The sequence below is a fragment of the Pelophylax lessonae genome, assembly GCF_965119305.1.
Source record: "Pelophylax lessonae genome assembly, chromosome: 1".
Classification (NCBI taxonomy): domain Eukaryota; kingdom Metazoa; phylum Chordata; class Amphibia; order Anura; family Ranidae; genus Pelophylax; species Pelophylax lessonae.
In genome coordinates, this window is record NC_138768.1 from 79,556,411 (window position 1) to 79,575,364 (window position 18,954).

Consider the following 18,954-nt stretch of genomic DNA (forward strand, 5'->3'; position numbering starts at 1 on the left):
GGATTTAGAATTTAAGGTACAGATGTGAGGAGCCCACCCAAACCTTTTGTTAACATCTGTGCTAAATAGTGCACTTACAATGTTTGGATTTATCCCCGTTGTAGAGGAGGAACTACAGTACATTTAGTCTAACTAATGACTAGATAAGATCTTTTCACAAGGTGTTTACCCTTTTCTAGTAGTGGAATGGCTGATCGTTGGCTCTGGCACGTTAAACTCGCCAAAATATTTTTTTATTTTTGCTTTATTTAAGGTAGGTTTAAGGCTAGGTAAATCCCTAAAGCCAGGTAGCCAGTGCACCTTATTAATGACAGCAGGCGTCTTAACTTTATTTATTTTTCTAAATTCTTGTTAATGGAAGGACATGTGCTCTGGCTTCTAGAAATTGAATATGAACTCCCAAATTGAAATCAAATCTAATAGCTAAAATACAGTTTGCCAAAAAAAAATAAAAAATAAAAAATCACTCTGAGAAAGTGTCCTTTCACACGGGCTTTCCACCTGGCGGACTCCGTTTTGCTTAGCGGGGATTGATCCGCCGATCCCCGCTGAGCAGGTGGATGACAGGTCCATCTCCGCTTAAGCCTCGTACACACGCACCGATTGTTGGCCGACCGATCGGCCGTCTTTTGTCCAGTGTTGTTGTGTTGGTTGAAATGTGCTCTAGACTGAACACGAATTTTGTCGGCCAACAACAACCAACTGCAGAAGTGATGTTATGTTCTGGTTTACTTTCCGTGTGTTTTTTCTTCTCTGAGCATGCCCAGTCTTGCTCATCACATTTTTGTCTGCCGAAATCTGTACTGACTGAAGAACAATCGGCCGTTCTGGTGACGGCCAACAAAAATTTTATAGCATGCACACCAGATTTTGTTCGGCCGAAAAGTCACAGTCGGTTGTCGGAAGCATCATACTAACAAGCCGACAATCGGCCGATCGGACCTTGGCTGAAAATTCACGGCCAACAATCGTTGCGTGTGTACGAGGCTTTACTTTGCAGAGACAGACCTGTCAGAGCCTCGCTCTCCTCCATGGGAGATTGGATGAAAACAGACCGCCTGTCCGTTTCCATCCGATCTTATCTGATCCAATCCTCCAGACGGATTGAAAATCGGGTTTCCATCCGTCTGGATTTCACGGACAGGATCGGATAGGATAGCAGCGGTTGTCAGCGGACATGTCACCGCTGACATCCGCTGCTCCATAGGTGTGCATGGAGCATCCGATCAGGTCCGCCTGAAAAACTGACAGGCAGACCTGATCGGAAAGCCCGTGTGAAAGGACCCAAAGAGAAGTTTTAAAAAAAGAGAGAACCAAAGACAAATATTGGAAAAAATAAACCAAGGTATGGCGCCCAATGTGAAACATAGAACCAAAAGCTAAGAAAAAAAATGTACTTGCCCCTTTTGAAATGGAATAAATCCACTTGTGACATAAAATTGATAAAAGCGTGGTGCTTGCGTACAATTATTTTATAATATATATATATATATGTATGTATATACAGTATCTCGCAAAAGTGAGTACACCCCTGACATTTTTGTAAATATTTTATTAAATCTTTTCATGTGACAACACTGAAGAAATGACAGTTTGCTACAATGTAAAGTAGTGAGTGTACAGCTTGTATAACAGTGTAAATTTGCTGTCCCCTCAAAATAACTCAACACACGGCCATTAATGTATATATTGCTGGCAGCGAAAGTGAGTACACCCCTAAGTTAAAATGTCCAATATGGGCCCAAAGTGTCAATATTTTGTATGGCCAACATTTTTTTCCAGCACTGCTTTAATCCTCTTGGGCATGGAGTTCACCAGAGCTTCACAGATCTCCACTGGAGTCCTCCTTCACTTCTGCATGACGACATTACAGAGCTGGTGCATGTTAGAGACCTTGTGCTCCTCCACCTTCCATTTGAGGATGCGCCACAGATGCTCAATAGGGTTTAGGTCTGGAGACATGCTTGGCCAGTCCATCACTTTTACCCTCAGCTTCTTTAGCAAGGCAGTGGTCATCTTGGAGGTGTGTTTGGGGTTATCATGTTGCAATACTGCTCTGCAGCCCAGTCTCCAAAGGGAGGGGATCATGCTCGGCTTCGGTATGTCACAGTACATGTTGGTATTCATGGTTCCCTCAATGAACTGTAGGTCCCCAGTGCCGACAGCACTCATGTAGCCCCAGACCATGACACTCCCACCACCATGCTTGACTGTAGGCAAGACACGCTCGTCCTTGTACTCCTAACCTGGTTGCCGCCACACACGCTTGACACCATCTGAAACAAATAAGTTCATCTTGGTCTCATCAGACCACAGGACATGGTTCCAGTAATCCATGTCCTTAGTCTGCTTGTCTTCAGAAAACTGTTTGCAGGCTTTCTTGTGCATCATCTTTAGAAGAGGCTTCCTCCTGGGACAACAGCCAGGCAGACCAATTTGATGCAGTGTGCAGCGTATGGTCTGAGCACTGACAGGCTGACCCCCCCCCACCCCTTCAACCTCTGAAGCAATGCTGGCAGCACTCATACGTCTATTTCCCAAGACAACCTCTGGATATGACGCTGAGCACGTGCACTTAGTTTCTTTGGTCAACCATTGCGAGGCCTGTTCTGAGTGGAACCTGTCCTGTTAAACCACTGTATGGTCTTGGCCACCGTGCTGCAGCTCAGTTTCAGGGTCTTGGCAATCTTCTTATAGCCTAGACCAGTAATGGCGAATCTTGGCACCCCAGATGTTTTTGAACTACATTTCTCATGATGCTCAACTACACTGCAGATTACATGAGCATCATGGGAAATGTAGTTCCAAAACATCTGGGGTGCCAAGGTTCGCCATCACTGGCCTAGACCATCTTTATGTAGAGCAAAAATTCTTTTTTTTTTTTTTTAAAGATCCTCAGAGTTCTTTGCCATGAGGTGCCATGTTGAACTTCCAGTGACCAGTATGAGAGTGTGAGAGCGATAACACCAAATTTAACACACCTGCTCCCCATTCACACCTGAGACCTTGTAACACTAATGAGTCACATGACATTGGGGAGGGAAAACGGCTAATTGGGCCTGATTTGCACATTTTCACTTAGGGGTGTACTCACTTTTGTTGCCAGCGGTTTAGACATTAATGGCCGTGTGTTGAGTTATTTTGAGGGGACAGCAAATTTACACTTGTACAAGCTGTGCACTCACTACTTTACATTGTAGCAAAGTGTCATTTCTTCAGTGTTGTCACATGAAAAGATATACTAAAATATTCACAAAAATGTGAGGGGTGTACTCACTTTTGTGAGATACTGTATATACAAAGGTATTTGGCTGACCCCATTTTACAGGTAGGTCAAAAAGCGCTTTTTGCCCTCAGAGGCTGGGATTAGGCTCCAGTTTCCATACAAAAGATGACTAGACGGAAGATAAAATGTAAAGTTTCATAGTACGTATGTATTAAAATTGTTACACCCACATGTATTGGTGCCTGTAAACCGGCACTAGTATATAGCGTGTATAGGAAGAGATGGCTTTGCCGGATCTACCACCGAGCCAGCGTACGTTTCGATTTGGGGTCCTGATGTGATGTCACACGGGACCCAGAAGTGACTGTCCCACGCTTTGACGTACGTTTCACCAAAGATGCAGTTTTGTAGAAGACAAATATTGTAATATATCATAAATTGTGTTAATTTTTCCCCTTTCTGAGACTTTTACTGTGCACCCCTGCCCGTTGCGGCTCAGCCTTTGCAGCAAATACTGCTCCTGTATTGAAGTACAGTTAAAAGCTTCTGTATGATAGTCTAATGGAATGCCGGTCTGTCTGCAACAAACTCACCGCTGTTCATGACCTCTTTGTCACTAATTCCTTTAATTTACTTGCGGTCACCGAAACCTGGCTTCATAAATCCGACACGCCTTGTCCTGCTTCCCTCTCTCACGGTGGCCATCTCTGGACTCACTCCCCTAGACCTAGTGAACACAAGGGAGGTGGAGTGGGAATCTTCCTATCCCCACAGAGCACCTTCCACGTTCTCCACTCTCCTCCCTCTTTATCCCTCTCATCATTGAAGCTCACTGTATACGTCCATTCTTTCCAATATCCTAATTATTGCTATGTTTTACCAACTCCATGGACCATTATCAACTTTTTGATACCCTACTTTCTCTCTTCTGAAATTCTCACAAGCCTTCTCGGCGACTTTAACATCGCTGTTAATACGAACACTCCTGCAAAACTTCTAAATGTTTTAGTCTAACCACCTCCTTTTGACCTGAAGCAATGGGTACATGCTTCTACTCAATCTGATGGCTGCTCCCTCAACCTTGTATTCTCCTACCTATGCACTCCATGCAACCTCTCCTACCATCCTTTTTCTCTCTCTGTTTACCACCTTATTTGTTTCTCTTTCTCCCTGTCTTCGACCATCTTTACCTTCAATCGCCTAACAATAACCTGTAGAAACCTTCCCCACTTCAACCCTTCTCTTCTCTATTCTGCTATGACCACCTCTATGACAACATCTCACCCCTGTCCTGCCCCAATCTAGCCACTTCTGTCTACAATAGATCCCAGTCCTCCACCCTAGACTAGCTTGTTTCCCTCACTACACACAAAATCATGCCTCAACCCCAAAAAACCCCTGGCAAACCAATGACATTAGGCAACTCAAAAACAAAAAAACGTTGCCCCGCTCTTGAACGTCTGTGGCGTAAAACTAAGTCTCTCAAAGACTTCAACCAATAAAAATCTGCCCTCCAAAACTACAATTCCTGCCTTCTCACTGCCAAGCAGACCTATTTTATCACACTCATAAACACCTTCTCATCCAGTCCCCATCAGCTCTTCTCTACCTTTTAACTCTCAACTTCGTTCTCCACTGCCTCCACCCACTAATTCACTCACTGCCCAGGAGATAGCCAATCACTTAACCATAAGATTGATTCAATTTGTGATGAAATATCCACTGTACAGGTATCTCCCCCACTTAACACCCAATGTAAACAGTTACAGTCAACACTCCCCTTCTACTGTAGGCGCGATTCATACTAGTTTCTAACGCCCACCTAAGCACCTGTCCCCTGGACCCTGTTCCCACTCAAATACTACGGTCAACCTCTGACTTCCTGGTTATCTCTCGCCTCGACTACTGCAACTCCCTTCTCATTGGATTACCTTTACATAGGCTACCCCCCTTCAGTTCATCATGCTGCTGCCAGACTCCTCTGCCTTACCAACCATTCAGCATTTGCTACCCCTGTCTGCCAATTCCATTGGCTTTCACTCACCCAACAAATTCAATTCGAAATACTAACAACTTACAAATCCATCCACAACTCGGCACCCAGCTATATCACTAACCTAGTCTCAAAATACCAACCAAATCATCCTCTTCGTTCCTCTCAAGACCTCCCGCTCTCTAGCTCCCTCGTCACCTCCTCCCATGCTTGCCTCCAGGACTTCTAATGAGCCTCTCCCATCCTTTGGAATTCCCTACTCCAATCTTTCCAACTATCCGACTATCTCCAACTCTATCCACTCTTGGGTGATCCCTGAAAACTTTTCTCTTCAGAGAAACCTATCCTGCCCTCACCTAACAAACTTTACTTTTATTTTCTTAATCAGCTCATCCCCCACAGTTATTAACTTTTGTATTGCTTGACTCTCCTTTTTAGAGTGTAAGCTCTAACGAGCAGGCTCTGATTCCTCCTGTATTGAATTGTATTGTAACTGTGCTGTCTGCCCTAACGTAAAGCACTGCCCAAACTGTTGTGCTATATAAATCCTGTATAATAATAATAATAATAATAATGATAAAATCTACCATTGTCCCAACACAACAAAAAAAAAGCAACGGGTTTAAAACATGAAGAGTATTAAAGTGTATGTGTGGACAGACCTTTTTTTTTTTTTTGCATAGAAAAGGAAAGGATTAAAACCCCATCAGGTATTTTTATTCTTTATGTCTTTGTCCTGCTGGGAGATTTTCCTTTACTTCTTCCTTGGAGATGCAACTGGAAGTGAGAGAAATTGTCCCTTAAAATGAGGGGAATTATTAGTTGACCTCTAAACATTTGTCCCCATTGAAAGATTTCCCCCTCACTTCCACCGATGGTCCTAAAATGTAGGATTTCATCTAACTTTTTGGCCTTGGGGCAGTGATTACTAGGACATAGGAGTGGTGAATCATCCCAGCAGGGACAGAGCAATGAAAATATTTCAGATTGTCTAAACCTCCACACTCTAAATAAAACTGAAAGACTTTAATGAGCCTTAAATGTGGCCAGATGTTTCAGAGAGGATCTAATGGCCAAAATATGCTTTCTCTTGCTTTGTCACATAGCCATGCCCTTATATCGGAGTGTTGGTAGGTTTTAAGTACACGACTGTCTTTGCTTTCATTTTTGCAGCAAAGATAAGTTGTTGAAGGTTTGTTTTGTCATTCCAGGTATCTGCATTGGGGTTGGACCCTTCTGGTGCCCGTCTGGTAACAGGAGGTTTTGACTATGATGTGAAGTTTTGGGATTTTGCTGGGATGGATGCATCTCTACAAGCATTTCGCTCACATCAGCCATGTGACTGGTAAGTGCATACGTAAAGTGGACCGATACTCAAATGCTAACATAAAACTATAGTCTTGCTGAGATGGATGGGAAGAGTAGAGCATGGAGTTTGCATTTTCCTCAAAGACCTGCTAGTAAATAAATTTTTTTCTGTCTAAATTGGCCCTGGCATGTGTTTGTGTGCATGTGAGGTAAGTAGCTTAGATTGTAAGCTGCTTGATTTCAGAAACTGATATGAATGTACAATATATGTAAAGTGATGTGTAAATTGACTGCGCCAAATAAATACCTGTAATAAATAGTAGAATGGGTAATGAGTGTACTGAAGAAAATACCGCTCCAGGGTGGGTGTGCATGGCCTTTAATGTGATATTAAAGGCAAGTTTAAAAAACAAAACAAAAAACAATACTTACCTGCTTTGTGCAGTGGTTTTGCACAGAGTAGCCCAGATCCTCCTCTATTCTCGGGTACCCTGCTGACGTTCCTGGCCCCTCCCTCCTTCCAAGTGTTTCCAGAGCTAACTGATTGATATGGGGGCACCTAAGAAGGCCCGCTCCCGAGCCACTGCCTGGTGTGTCTATTCACACACAGAGCCGTGGCTCCACTCTTTGCTCTTCTGATTGGCTCACTGGCTGTGATTGACAGCCGCAGGAGCCAATGTCTCAGCCAATGTTGAGGGAGAGTCCCTGGAGGGCCGAGGCCCCCCTGCTTGTCGCTGGATAGAGATGGGGCTCAGGTAAGTATTAGGGGAGGCTGCCACACAAGTGTTTTTAGCTTCATTTATAGCTAGGCATATGGGTGGGGGTTAAAATTTTGGGAAGTCCTGTCTATCAACATAGTTATAAGGGAAGGCTCATCTATATGAAATGGGAAGATGTCGTAAACTTAAATTTCAAAAAATGTCTTTCTGTAGAAATTATGCACAACATTTTGTTCTTTTACTTAGAAAAATGTGAGTGAGCTGATTTGCTGAGAACACCCCTTCCTTTTTTTATTTGGAATTCGAAGACGTTCCCGATCATTTAATACGTGAATAGTCTATTTATCCTGAATTGGCTGATTCCAGGTCCATTGTATTGTACACAGTACAGTGATTTAGAGAAGGTATCTAAGGCTGCGGGTGGCGGGGTATGTGTAATATTAGCTGGTATAGAGCAATGCTTTACTGTTCACAGACTGCTATCAATTAGTCTCATGCTGGGGACCTCCCTGTTTGGAATAAGTGATTGATGGAGGCAGAGGGTTGGAGTTCCATTTATTAATCTGTCCCCTACCACAGCTACTCACACAGCTAGTGATATAATAAGGCAATGTAAGGGCTTGTTGGCTATGGCCATGCCGCCATGTATTAGGCTACATTTTCTGTCATTTGCTCTGCTTGTTTCTTCTGTGTCCACAGACCACAGTAAATTTTTGAAAAGCCATGATCACACACAGGTTATTGCTGCCCTCTCTCTGCTGAACATTCTGTGGGGGAGATTTACTAAAAGTAGGGCATCTAGAATCTGGTGCAGCTGTGTATAGTAAACCATGCGATTCTAACTTCAGCTTGTTCAATTAAAGTGTTACGAAACCCACAGCAATAAAATCACTGTATATGCAGTTAAGCATGCTGAAATCTAAGGGGGTTAATCCTCCACACTGTATAAAAAGGCTTTTTGATGCTGTCTTCTCTGATCCTCCCCCTCTTCCACAGCACCCAATCTATCCATTGATAGAACAGAGCCTTGGGGGCGGGCTGCACATGCTCAGTTTGGTCTGTATTGTTAAGTGTTGTGTTTTTTTTTTTTTGGGGGGGAGAGTGCATGTGATTAGCACAGTGCCAGTCAGCACTGTGCAGAGACTTAAAGAGGAAGGAAACCCTCCTCTGCAAGTTGTACCTATAGGTAAGCCTATGATAAGGCTTACCTATAGGTACTGTAAATATCTCCTAAATATGTACAGTTTAGGAGATATTTACCTTACATGCAGCCAGTGACATCACTGGCGCATGTGCTCTGAAGGAACGGCCGCTGGTCCCCTTCCTTCAGAGCCCCGTGACGTCACCGCGGCTCCGGCCAATCAGATGGCCGGATGCCGCGATCCCGGAAGATGGGCGACTGAACATGTCGCCCGTCATAGAGGTAAGTGGGCGGCACGGCGGGGGCTCGTTCTAAGGTAAGTATTTCATAATGAGCTAGTATGCGATGCATACTAGCTCATTATGGGTTTCTCTTTCAGGTTGAAAAAAAAAAAATGTTTACGACCTCTTTAACCACTTTACCACTAGAGCATTTTGCTGTCTTACGTCTGGGCCACTTTTTGCGATTCGGCACTGTGCGACTTTAACTGACAATTGCGCGGTCGTGCGACGCCATACCCAAACGAAATTTTACGTCCTTTTTTTCCCACAAACAGAGCTTTCTCTGTCGCTCATTGACAGACGTAGTCCTCCTTGATTAATATCAACTCGGGTTATACTGCCTTCTACAGGAGTAGGACTAGACGGGAAAGAAAACGTTCTGGCCACACCCTAGGGGCAGTCCCAGAGGGTATATCCTCTCACTTCCTGCTACAGCAAATCAGTTTTTTTCTGTCTAGTTAGGAGTAAGGACCTAGATTCCTTGCTAGGATCTTCGGTCCTGGCAGGATTTTTTTTTTTAGAAATACTTTTTTAAACAGCTTTTTTTCCTCCAGTGTTCCTGTGAGATCTTCAAGCAAGCACGCTGAAACTGGGCGATGGGCTGGATGTTGAGATCCAGTGGTCACCCCAGTTCAGCCTACGAGCGCGTGCAGGCCATAGCTCCGCGCTGGGTCGGCCGCGACATAGTCCCACTGGACGGGGACTGACCCTGCGAGTTAAACGTCTCGCCTGGACGCCAATGACCAGCAGAGTCACGGCGTCCACATTGGTCGACAGCCCCCCCACTCCGGTGGAGAGGGGTTCTGTCAGGAGTTGGCGCCTGCCTGGTTCCGGTATGGTGAGTAGAATGTTCCCCCTCTCCCCCTGTCGGGTTTGTTGGTGGACGCGGGCCCCTCTCTGGGATGGTCGGACACTCAGTTTCTGGGTCTCCCCTCTATCCTATATCAGGTCACAGATCCCCCCAATTTGAGTGTGATTTTTGTGAATAGAAACCAGGAGGCTTGGTTTGGGAGCTGACTATCTAAAGTCACTATATGACTGTAAGGGTGACTGAAGTCAGTGGCAGACTACTAAAAGGCATTACTATTGAGGTATAGAGGTATCCTACCTGTCATAGTGTGTAGACAGGCCGATGCCTATGCCTGAGTTACTGCAGCCACAGATCGCCATCCCTCCAGAAAGCTGGTCACTTCCACAGGCTGCACAGCCTTCCGCAGGCCGAGGCACTCCCGTAGGCCGCACAGGCCGAATGCACACCTCCCGCAGGTCGCTGCTAGCTTGCAAGCCGCCGCTATCCTACACAGGCCGCCGCCATTTTCCTGCAGATTGCACGAGACCGCCATATTGGCGTAGCCTCGTATCTCCAGCATGGGGGCGGCCATGTTTGAGGTGACCAAACACCTCGTGGAGTAATTGGGAGGCGCCGGAAGGCGTGTAAAGGGGCGGAGCCGCCTCCTTGGCCCGGGAAAGCAAGCCAAAGACTTCCTGTCTGTAACAGACAGTGCTGGAAGCAAGTTGATAAGAAACTTCTGTGCATCAGGTGAGCCTTGGGGTCTCTCTCTCTCTCTTTCTGAGGGGTCCAAGCAGGTAGACTGAGGGGCGCTACTGCGCTGGGGGACTAAGTTAAATAAAAAAAAAAAAAAATATGTTTTTTTTTGCAATTAATTTTTTTGTGTTTGCTGGCAAGTGTCTTGTTACATGAACCCTGCCACACATGTATCCCCACCTGATCCCCTCGGGGTGGCCGCAGGACCCTCCAGTACCCCACTTGTGATGATGCATTATCAGCAGTTTTGGAGTCTTTGGTATCCCGGGTGGAGGTAGCCTGTCAGGGACGGGGGTCAAGAAAGCGACCCCCGCCTACCCCTATGTCATCTGATACCTCAGATACGGATTCTGAGCTGGTCATTGCAGTCCCTTTTCTGGGGTTGTTGTCTCAGGTACGTTCTCCTCAGACAGTACGGAGGACGCTTCTGCTTCCGCCATAGCACAAGAAGCGTTGGTGGAAGCACTAGTTGTGTCTGTCCGGGAAACCTTAAATCTTGAGGTTACACCGGCAGAGGTAGCTGAGACTCGTATTCCTTTTTTTGGTACTAGCAAGCCTACCAAAATGGTGAAGAGTTTCCCTTGCCCAAATAGGGTCGTCCGTAAACGAGCCCCTGCTATTTCCAAACGCATTGCTAGGCGCTATCATTTTGAGGAATCCCTCATTACAAAGATGGACGGTACCACCAATAGTGGACTCACCGATTTACAGACTAAATAAAGCCACTGTTATCCCGTTGGATTGACAGAATGGGCCCCACCCATCTCTAGGGTGGGGGGACGTCTTCACCGGTTTCCGGATCCAGGGCTTTCCAGAATCCCAGATAAAGGGGTTCGCAAGGTCATATGGTCGGGATACAAGATCGAGTTTCGATCACTTCCACCGGTGCGATTCTTCCCTTCCAATATTCGACATCCCCGTGTCGCTTAAAAAGCTTTGCGGGGGACAGCTTGATGCAACAAGCAGTGGTAGTTCCCATTCCTTGGAGGAGTTCTATTTGAACTTGTTCACAATGCCCAGGAAAAAGGGCTAGGTGCGTCCAATTCTGGTCTTGGAAGAGATGGAGTCCATCCATACAGTGGTGGCCTCCCTGCATCAGGGGTATTTCCTGGCGTCCATAGACATTTAGGATGCCTATCTTCATATCCCCATCTTCGCAGGACATCAGCGTTTTCGTTGCTTTTCCCAAAGATCATCCCTGGTTCCCACCAGGAGCCTGAACTATCTGGGCCTAATTTTTGATACATCCTTGGCAAGAGTGTTTCTCCATGCGGAGAAACTCCAGAAGATTCAGTCAATGATTCGGATGTTGATGTCCGTCAACTGGCTGGGATTGATGGTCGCCTCCTTAGAGGCAGTACCGTTTGCCCAGTCTCATACCCGAATTCTCCAAAGAGGAGATTCTTCTCATATGGAATCGGAATCCCGATTCCCTGGACAATCGGATCCGATTGAGCGAGCGGACCAGGGAGGCTCTGGTCTGGTGGCTTCGGTCTCCGATGCTCAGCCAGGGGAAGTAATTTCTTCTGATAAATTCCAGGTTACCGATAAATGTGTTGGAACTGAGAGCGATCAGACTTTGTCTGATTTACTGGACCGAGCAGCTCCAGGGCAGCCCGGTTCGGATCCAATCGGACTATGCCACTGTCATGACTTATGTCGATCACCAAGGGGCACCAAGAGTGCCCTGGCAGCCATAGAAGTGGCCAACATTCTTATTGGGGGAACAGTTGTTCCAGTTCTCTCCGCGATATTTATCACGGGGGTGGACAGGCAGATTATTTCAGCCGTCAGATTCTGGATCAAGAGGAATAGTCTCTTCATCCAGAGGTATTTCGCCAGCTGTCCCTTCATTGGGGCACCCCGGATATGGATCTGTTGGCAGGTTGGCTCAACAGGGCTCGCGCCCGCGATCCTCTAGCGGACGCAGCAGACGCGCTGAGCGCCCCGTAGGGGAAGTATCGGCTACTGTATGTCTTCCCCCCTCTCAAGTTACTGCTGAGATTTCTCCGCAGGATAGAGGTGGAGGGAACTCCAGTTATCCTGGTAATTCCGGGCTAGCCTCGTCAAGCAGGGTACGCTGACTTGGACAGGCTAGTCGCGGACGCTCCTTGGAGACTTCCTCTCAGGGAGGATTTGCGGTCTCAAGGACCGATCTTCCATCGTGCTTTACAGTCGCTGGTTTTAATGGCCTAGCTATTGAGACCCAGGTACTGAAGGACAGAGGGTTGTCAGCTTCAGTTATTCCTACTCTAATTAAAGCAAGGAAAGCGACTTCCAGCAAAGTCTATTATCGCACATGGAAGACTTATATCGCGTGGTGTGAATCCCTTGGGTTCCCTCCACGTTCTTACTCGGTGGCCCGAATATTGGCCTTTCTGCAAAAGGGGGTTGAGCAGAAACTGTCCTTGAGCACTATCAAGGGTCAGGTTTCAGCATTAGCAATCTTCTTTCAGAAGCCGCTGGCTACTCATTCCTTGGTGCGGAATTTCATCCAGGGGGTGCGGCACTTGGCTCCGCCAGTGCACGCGCCCTTACCGCCCTGGGATCTTAATTTGGTTTTGTCGGTTTCAGAAACCTCCCTTTGAAAATATCAGGGAGATTCCCTTGCTTACATTATCCCAGAAGGTGGCCTTCTTGGTGGCTATTACTTCTGCACGCAGGGTGTCAGAACTGGCTGCATTATCATGCCATTCCCCATATCTAGTGGTTCATAGGGATAAGGTAGTTCTTCATCCGAAGCCATCCTTTCTTCCTAAAGGTGGTTTCAGATTTTCATCTGAAATTAAGATATTGTGCTACCTTCCTTGTGTCCTAAGCCCAATCATCCTCAGGAATATGCGTTGCATTCCTTGGATGTGGTGCGGGCAATCAGGGTATACCTGAAGACTACGGAATCGTTCCATAAGACGGATTCACTTTTTGTGATCACGGATGGCCCCAGAAAGGGGTTGCCTGCATCTGCCGCGACTATCTCCAAATGGATTAGACAGACGGTGGTACAGGCTTATTCTATTAGGGGTCGGAATCCTCCGTTCCCTCGAGCGCTCAGTACTTCCTCGGCCTACCGCCATCAGGCGTCAGTGGTCCAGGTGTGCAAGGCGGCTACCTGGTCGTCGGTGCATACTTTTTCAAAATTTTATAAAGTTGATGTGATGGCATCGGCGGATGCCTCATTTGGCCGCAAGGTTTTGCAGGCCGCAATTTGAGGAGACCGGTGGTCTACCTCAAAGGTTTTTTTCCGTTGGAATTTCAGTTGAGTCTCATCGTGTGATTGATGAGCCTTGAAAACTTCTAGTTGGCTTCGGTTGGGCCTTCTAGATTGGATTTTGATTTCCATTTTCCCACCCCTCATTTGGGGCACTGCTTTGGGACGTCCCGAGTTGATATTAATCAAGGAGGACTACGTCTGTCAATGAGCGACAGAGAAAAATGGATTTTTGTAAAATCTTACCGTGAAATCCTTTTCTCCTAAGCTCATTGACAGACGTAGTACCCGCCCCTCTGTTTTTGAGTTGGGTTGGGTTAAATTCTCTAAACACTGCTTTGTGACATAACTGATTTGCTGTAGCAGGAAGTGAGAGGATATACCCTCTGGGACTGCCCCTAGGGTGTGGCCAGAATGTTTTCTTTCCTGTCTAGTCCTACTCCTGTAGAGGGCAGTATAACCGAGTTGATATTAATCAAGGAGGACTACGTCTGTCAATGAGCTTAGGAGAAAAGGATTTTACAAAAATCCATTTTTCTTTTGGTGGTATTTGATCACCTGTGCGATTTTTACTTTTTGCGCTATAAACAAAAAAAGAGCATACATTTTGAAAAAATAACAATATTTTTCACATTTTTTTTATATGAAATTCCCCCCAAAAAAATGTAAAAATCAAAATTTTTTTAAATTTTTGGCCGATTTTGTTTTCTGCTACCTATGTTTGGTAAAAAAATTCACAATAAGCGTATTTTGATTGGTTTGCGCAAAAGTTATTGCGTTTACTAACAAAGGGAAAGATTTCTGTCATTTTTGGTGGTTTTTTTTTTAACGCGTAATGGCGGCGATCTGCGATTTTTTTATTTATTTTTTTTTTTTTTGCGGGACTGCGACATTGCGGCGGACAGATCGGACCCTTTGGGGGTACCAGTGACATTACTGCAGTAATCAGTGCTCTATATGTATGCACTGTTACTGTAAAAATGACACTGGCAGGGAAGGGGTTAGTTTTATTGGAGAGGGAGGGGTTAATGTATGCCTGGTGCTTACTGACGTGTGGGGGGGGGGAGGTGACTGTGTGAGCCAGGGACAGATCGGATGTTCAGCTATGCTGAACACTCCGATCTGTCACTCCCTGTCACTTGGGAGATCCGCGTGCTTGTGTTTACACAGGCGGGCGGATCTCCACACTAGATCCCCGACGATCGGGGCAGAGCAGCGGCGATCGCCGCTGCTCCTCCCCTGGCCCGACTCCCGCTGTGACTGAATACAGCGGGAGCGAGCCTCCGGCGGCGTGCGAGCGCCGCCCACAACGGGGAGTGTCTGACGACGTAGGTCTACGTCGTCAGACGATAACGAGCCACTTTGCCGCAGTAGTACTACGGTACTCAGTGGCAAAGTGGTTAAGCCCTGTACACACAATCAGATTATCGAACGATCTGTGGTCCGTTTTTTGTGGCATGCTAGTCGGATGTGGAAAGTGAAGAGGTTATTTTCATACGTATTTTCCCGTACGACAGAATTCTACTTCAGAAGTGATGTCATGTGTTGGATTGTTTTGTATGTGTTCTTTTGTCTCTGAGCATGCCTAGTCTTGCTCATAAGATTTTTTTCAGTCAAACTGTACTAAGGAGACGAAAATCGGGCGTTGTGTTGACGGACGATAAAAATTTTATAGCCTGCACTTCAGGATTTTTTTCGGCCGAAAAGTCGGAGTCTGCTGTCGAAAGCACCATACTAACAATCCGAAAATCGGCAGATCGGTCGTCGGACTAAATTTCCCTTCAGATTTTCTTATCGTCTGTACGGGCCTTTAGGGTCAGGGGTCCTGCTGCCTCATAAGGCAATCGAGGGAGAATGAAAACTCCTTCTACAAGCTTTAACCAGACAATCCCCTGGGATGAGGTTCTTTTTAAGAATATAGACTTCACCCTGAGTGAAGAGGTAGTCTATCTGGAGTGGCACCCACCCGATTGTCGTTGGTATGGTGAATAGTGTCCCCCCATAGCTCTTGCGGTCTCGGGGTGGACATGGGCCCCTCCTTGGGATGGTCGGACCCCCGGGTTCCCTTCCATTCCCCCCAGCACCTCTAACAGTCACAGTGGTATTTTGGCCCCAACCTACCCCTATGCCCTCCCCCCCTCCAAGGGTTAGGTAGTTTCTGGCTTTGCCACTTGCTCCATTTAGGGGGGATGGATGCGGTTGTTGCTGACCGGGCTGTCTGAATCGCACACGGAGGACTTTAAGCAAGTTCTTGGCCCCCTGGAGGGTAGTGACAGGGGCAAGAATGTCCTTTGGGCTCGGGGGGGGGGGGGGGGCGGATGTTTCTATATCCGCGGGTCTGCGCCTCATGTGTCTGGGTCGGGCCGAAAATGCAGTCCGCGGCTTTGCAGCCTATTCTCGGCTGTCTGGGGAGCTGACCGAGCTGAGGTGCCTGACCAAGTTGACCGGCGGATCCCTTGAACTTGGGGGGGCTGTGGGGGCATTGTTGTGTGGGATACTCAGCCTGTGAGTCTGCGTCACGGCGGGCCCCCTCTTCCCCTTTATAGGGGGCTATGTCCTTTTATGTCATTTATGGTGGGCGACCCTTAGGGGTCTTTTGTGGAACTCTAGCTGGCATCTCTTTGCGGAACTGTGATCGGTGTCCTCCCCTGCTTGTTATGTTTTCAGGGTGAGCTTACCATATAGTGACTCTACTGGATCTGCGTTCACGCACTTCGGGTGCTCTGCGGTGAGGTTGATTCCTTTTTCTACTGCATTTGGCTGTGGTTCGGGCAAATAGGGTTTACCTGGCGCTTACTGAGTCTTTCAGGAAATCAGACTCTTTTTGTCCCCCTAAAGGACCACGGAAGGGATTGACTGCGTCTACTGCGACCATATCCAGATGGATCAGGCAGATGGTGGTACAGGCGTATTCACTTAGGCTCCATTCACACCTGGGCCTTTTTTAGCGTTTTTCAGCTCCAAAAACGCTAAAAAAACGTTCCAAAATGCCCAACAAGTAAAACCCCATTCATTTAAATGGCCCCTGTTCACATCTGAGCGTTTTAACGCCTGAAGCAAAACGCCTGTAGCTGAAAAAAATGCCTGAAAAAAACGCCTGAAAATCGCGGTAAAAAACGCGCAAAAAACGCTACGCTCAAGTGTGAATGCAGCCTTAATGGTCAGGTTCCACCTTTCCCTGTGAAGGTACATTCTGCTAGGGTGCTGAGTGCCTCTTGGGCTTTTCGCCATCAGGCGTCAGTAATACAAGTTTGCAAGGCGGCAACTTGGTCGTCTGTGCACACGTTCACTAAATTCTCTAAAGTAGATGCGTTGGCATCCTCGGATTCTTCTTTTGGCTGCAAGGTTTTGCTGGCTGCTGTTTAAAAGAGCAATTTTTTCTATTTGAGGGTGTATGTTGTTTCTAGGTGAGCTCCAGTTGTTCCTGGTTGAGCTCTATGTTACCTGGTTGGCTAAGTTTAGCCTTTGGGGAATTACGTTCTTTCTCTGCGTTGTTTTCCCACCCCTCATGCAAATACTGCTTTGGGACGTCCCAATGGTTAAGAAGAATATGGAACTGCATCTGTCAATGAACGATAGAGAAAACTGGATTTTTGACTTACCGTAAAATCCTTTTCTCTGAAGTTCATTGACATACGTGGCACCCGCCCCTCTATTTCTAAATGGCTTGGGGTTTTTTACTTCTGACACTGCTTGCAACAAAACTGAATCCTATAGCAGAGTGGGTGGGTGTAAGCCTTCAGGGACTGCCCCATAGGCATAGTAAATTTTTTACCTGCCTAGTGTCCTACTCCTGTAGGGGGCAGCATAACCCAATAATTAGGAAGAATATTGAGCTGCATCTGTCAATGAACTTTTACGTTAAGAATTTTACGGTAAGTCAAAAATCCAGTTTTCTCTGCTCAGAATTGACATTCTGGAGCCCCTTAAACTGTATTCTTGACAACCCTTTGTTGTTTTTGCCTACGTTTTTACAGTGGCAGGGCCTTGCGCTGTGTGTATTTGTGTCTTGAGAAAGCCTGACCATTGATATGTTGACAATAAAAACACTGCTGTTTTTGATCTTCATCCTCTTCAAGACATGCGGGTGCCTGTAAACCAGTTTTGGATATATATATATATATATATATATATATATATATATATATATATATATAGTGTGACTCAGGGCTTACATTTCTTCTGCGGCGTTGAAATTGCGCTAAAGTAGTGCGATTTCAAAGCCACATTGGTGTGAACCAGGGCTTAGGGTTCTTCATAATTATAAAGAAATGGTAATAATTTTTCATTAATCTAAAAAAAAAAAAAAAAAAATACTGTCACATGACACTAAGTAGGGATCGCTAATTGGTATCGGCGAGCACTTGAGAAAAAGTATCGGTATTCATACTCTGTCTTAAAAAACTGGTATCTGTGCACCCCTAATAAATTAAATTAAAAAAAAATTATATATACACACATTTTAGATTATAGAAACAATTTTATTGATAGAAAAAATATGCAGCTTTGAGCTTTGTTTGACCTGCCAGGCCAACAATATGTTGAAACACTGGACAGGGCTCAATTATAGTGAGGGATTGAATTAAAATGTATAATCGGCAGGCTGTGGCACACCTTTACCTTTTACTTAACAAGAAGTTCACATGGGGATTGGATAGCGCTACATACAGTTTAAAGAACGAATTCCCTGTGCTTGCCCTTGCCAGGAAAAGTTTGTGGCCAATTATTCGCGGCTGCTTAATGGTTGTTTTCTAAGCTTTTTCTGGATTGTTCTGAAACGTGAAATAACAGAGAAAATTTTAGAACTCAACCTGTTCCAGCATACATAAGAAGCAACATGCCTTACCAGATAGAATAATATCAGCATAACAGTCACAGCATGTAATAAAATAGCATTAAACACTTGTATCAACGGACAGGCCTGCCAGCGTCCTCACTTACAGGAATCCTCCAGGCGGGCTCCGCGCTCCGTGCCATGCTATTTAAAGCATTCATTTTCAAGAACATTTTGTTTGCTTTACTGCTTTGAAAGTATTGCATACCATTGACTGGCTTGTGTTACTCCGACCAATGGCAGTTTACAATGTGTTATGGTTGTTTATTAATGAAATAATAACATTTCACTCCTGTTAGGTAAGTCATTGACTTGCCGCCTTGACATTCCTCCTTGCGTAATTGATACCTGCCCCCTTTTCTCCCAAGGTTACACACGTCTTGTTAGCTGTGAGGTGTTTAAGTGGACTTGTCATTAAAATTCACACATTACATGAGTCAATGGGGCCCATGTGAGCATTACCAAATCACATTGCTATTTTATGTTGCAAAAAAACCTCTCTAAGGCCATGGGGGAAAATACTGCTGCTAACTGGCTCTCAGCCTAGGCAGTGTCGATCACACCATCTCTGGTCACCAATCATTACCGCAGAGTCTATTGTTTTCATTTAGCAAAGAGTTAAGGGGATCGATCTGGCTGTCCACAGGTACATAGATTGTTACAAACTATAGGTAGAGACAGGGTTATTAATATTCTGA

The 18,954-nt window shown here is 45.9% G+C and overlaps 1 protein-coding gene across 1 annotated transcript in view; it reads left to right on the top strand.

Moving 5' to 3' along the window:
* WDR70 (WD repeat domain 70) overlaps positions 1-18,954 on the top strand; it is a 463,052-nt gene that overhangs the window by 80,298 nt on the left and 363,800 nt on the right. The window contains exon 7 of the mRNA XM_082255751.1: positions 6,431-6,564. Within this exon, the coding sequence (XP_082111877.1) occupies positions 6,431-6,564 (134 nt within the window). The remainder of the gene's footprint in view (positions 1-6,430; positions 6,565-18,954) is intronic.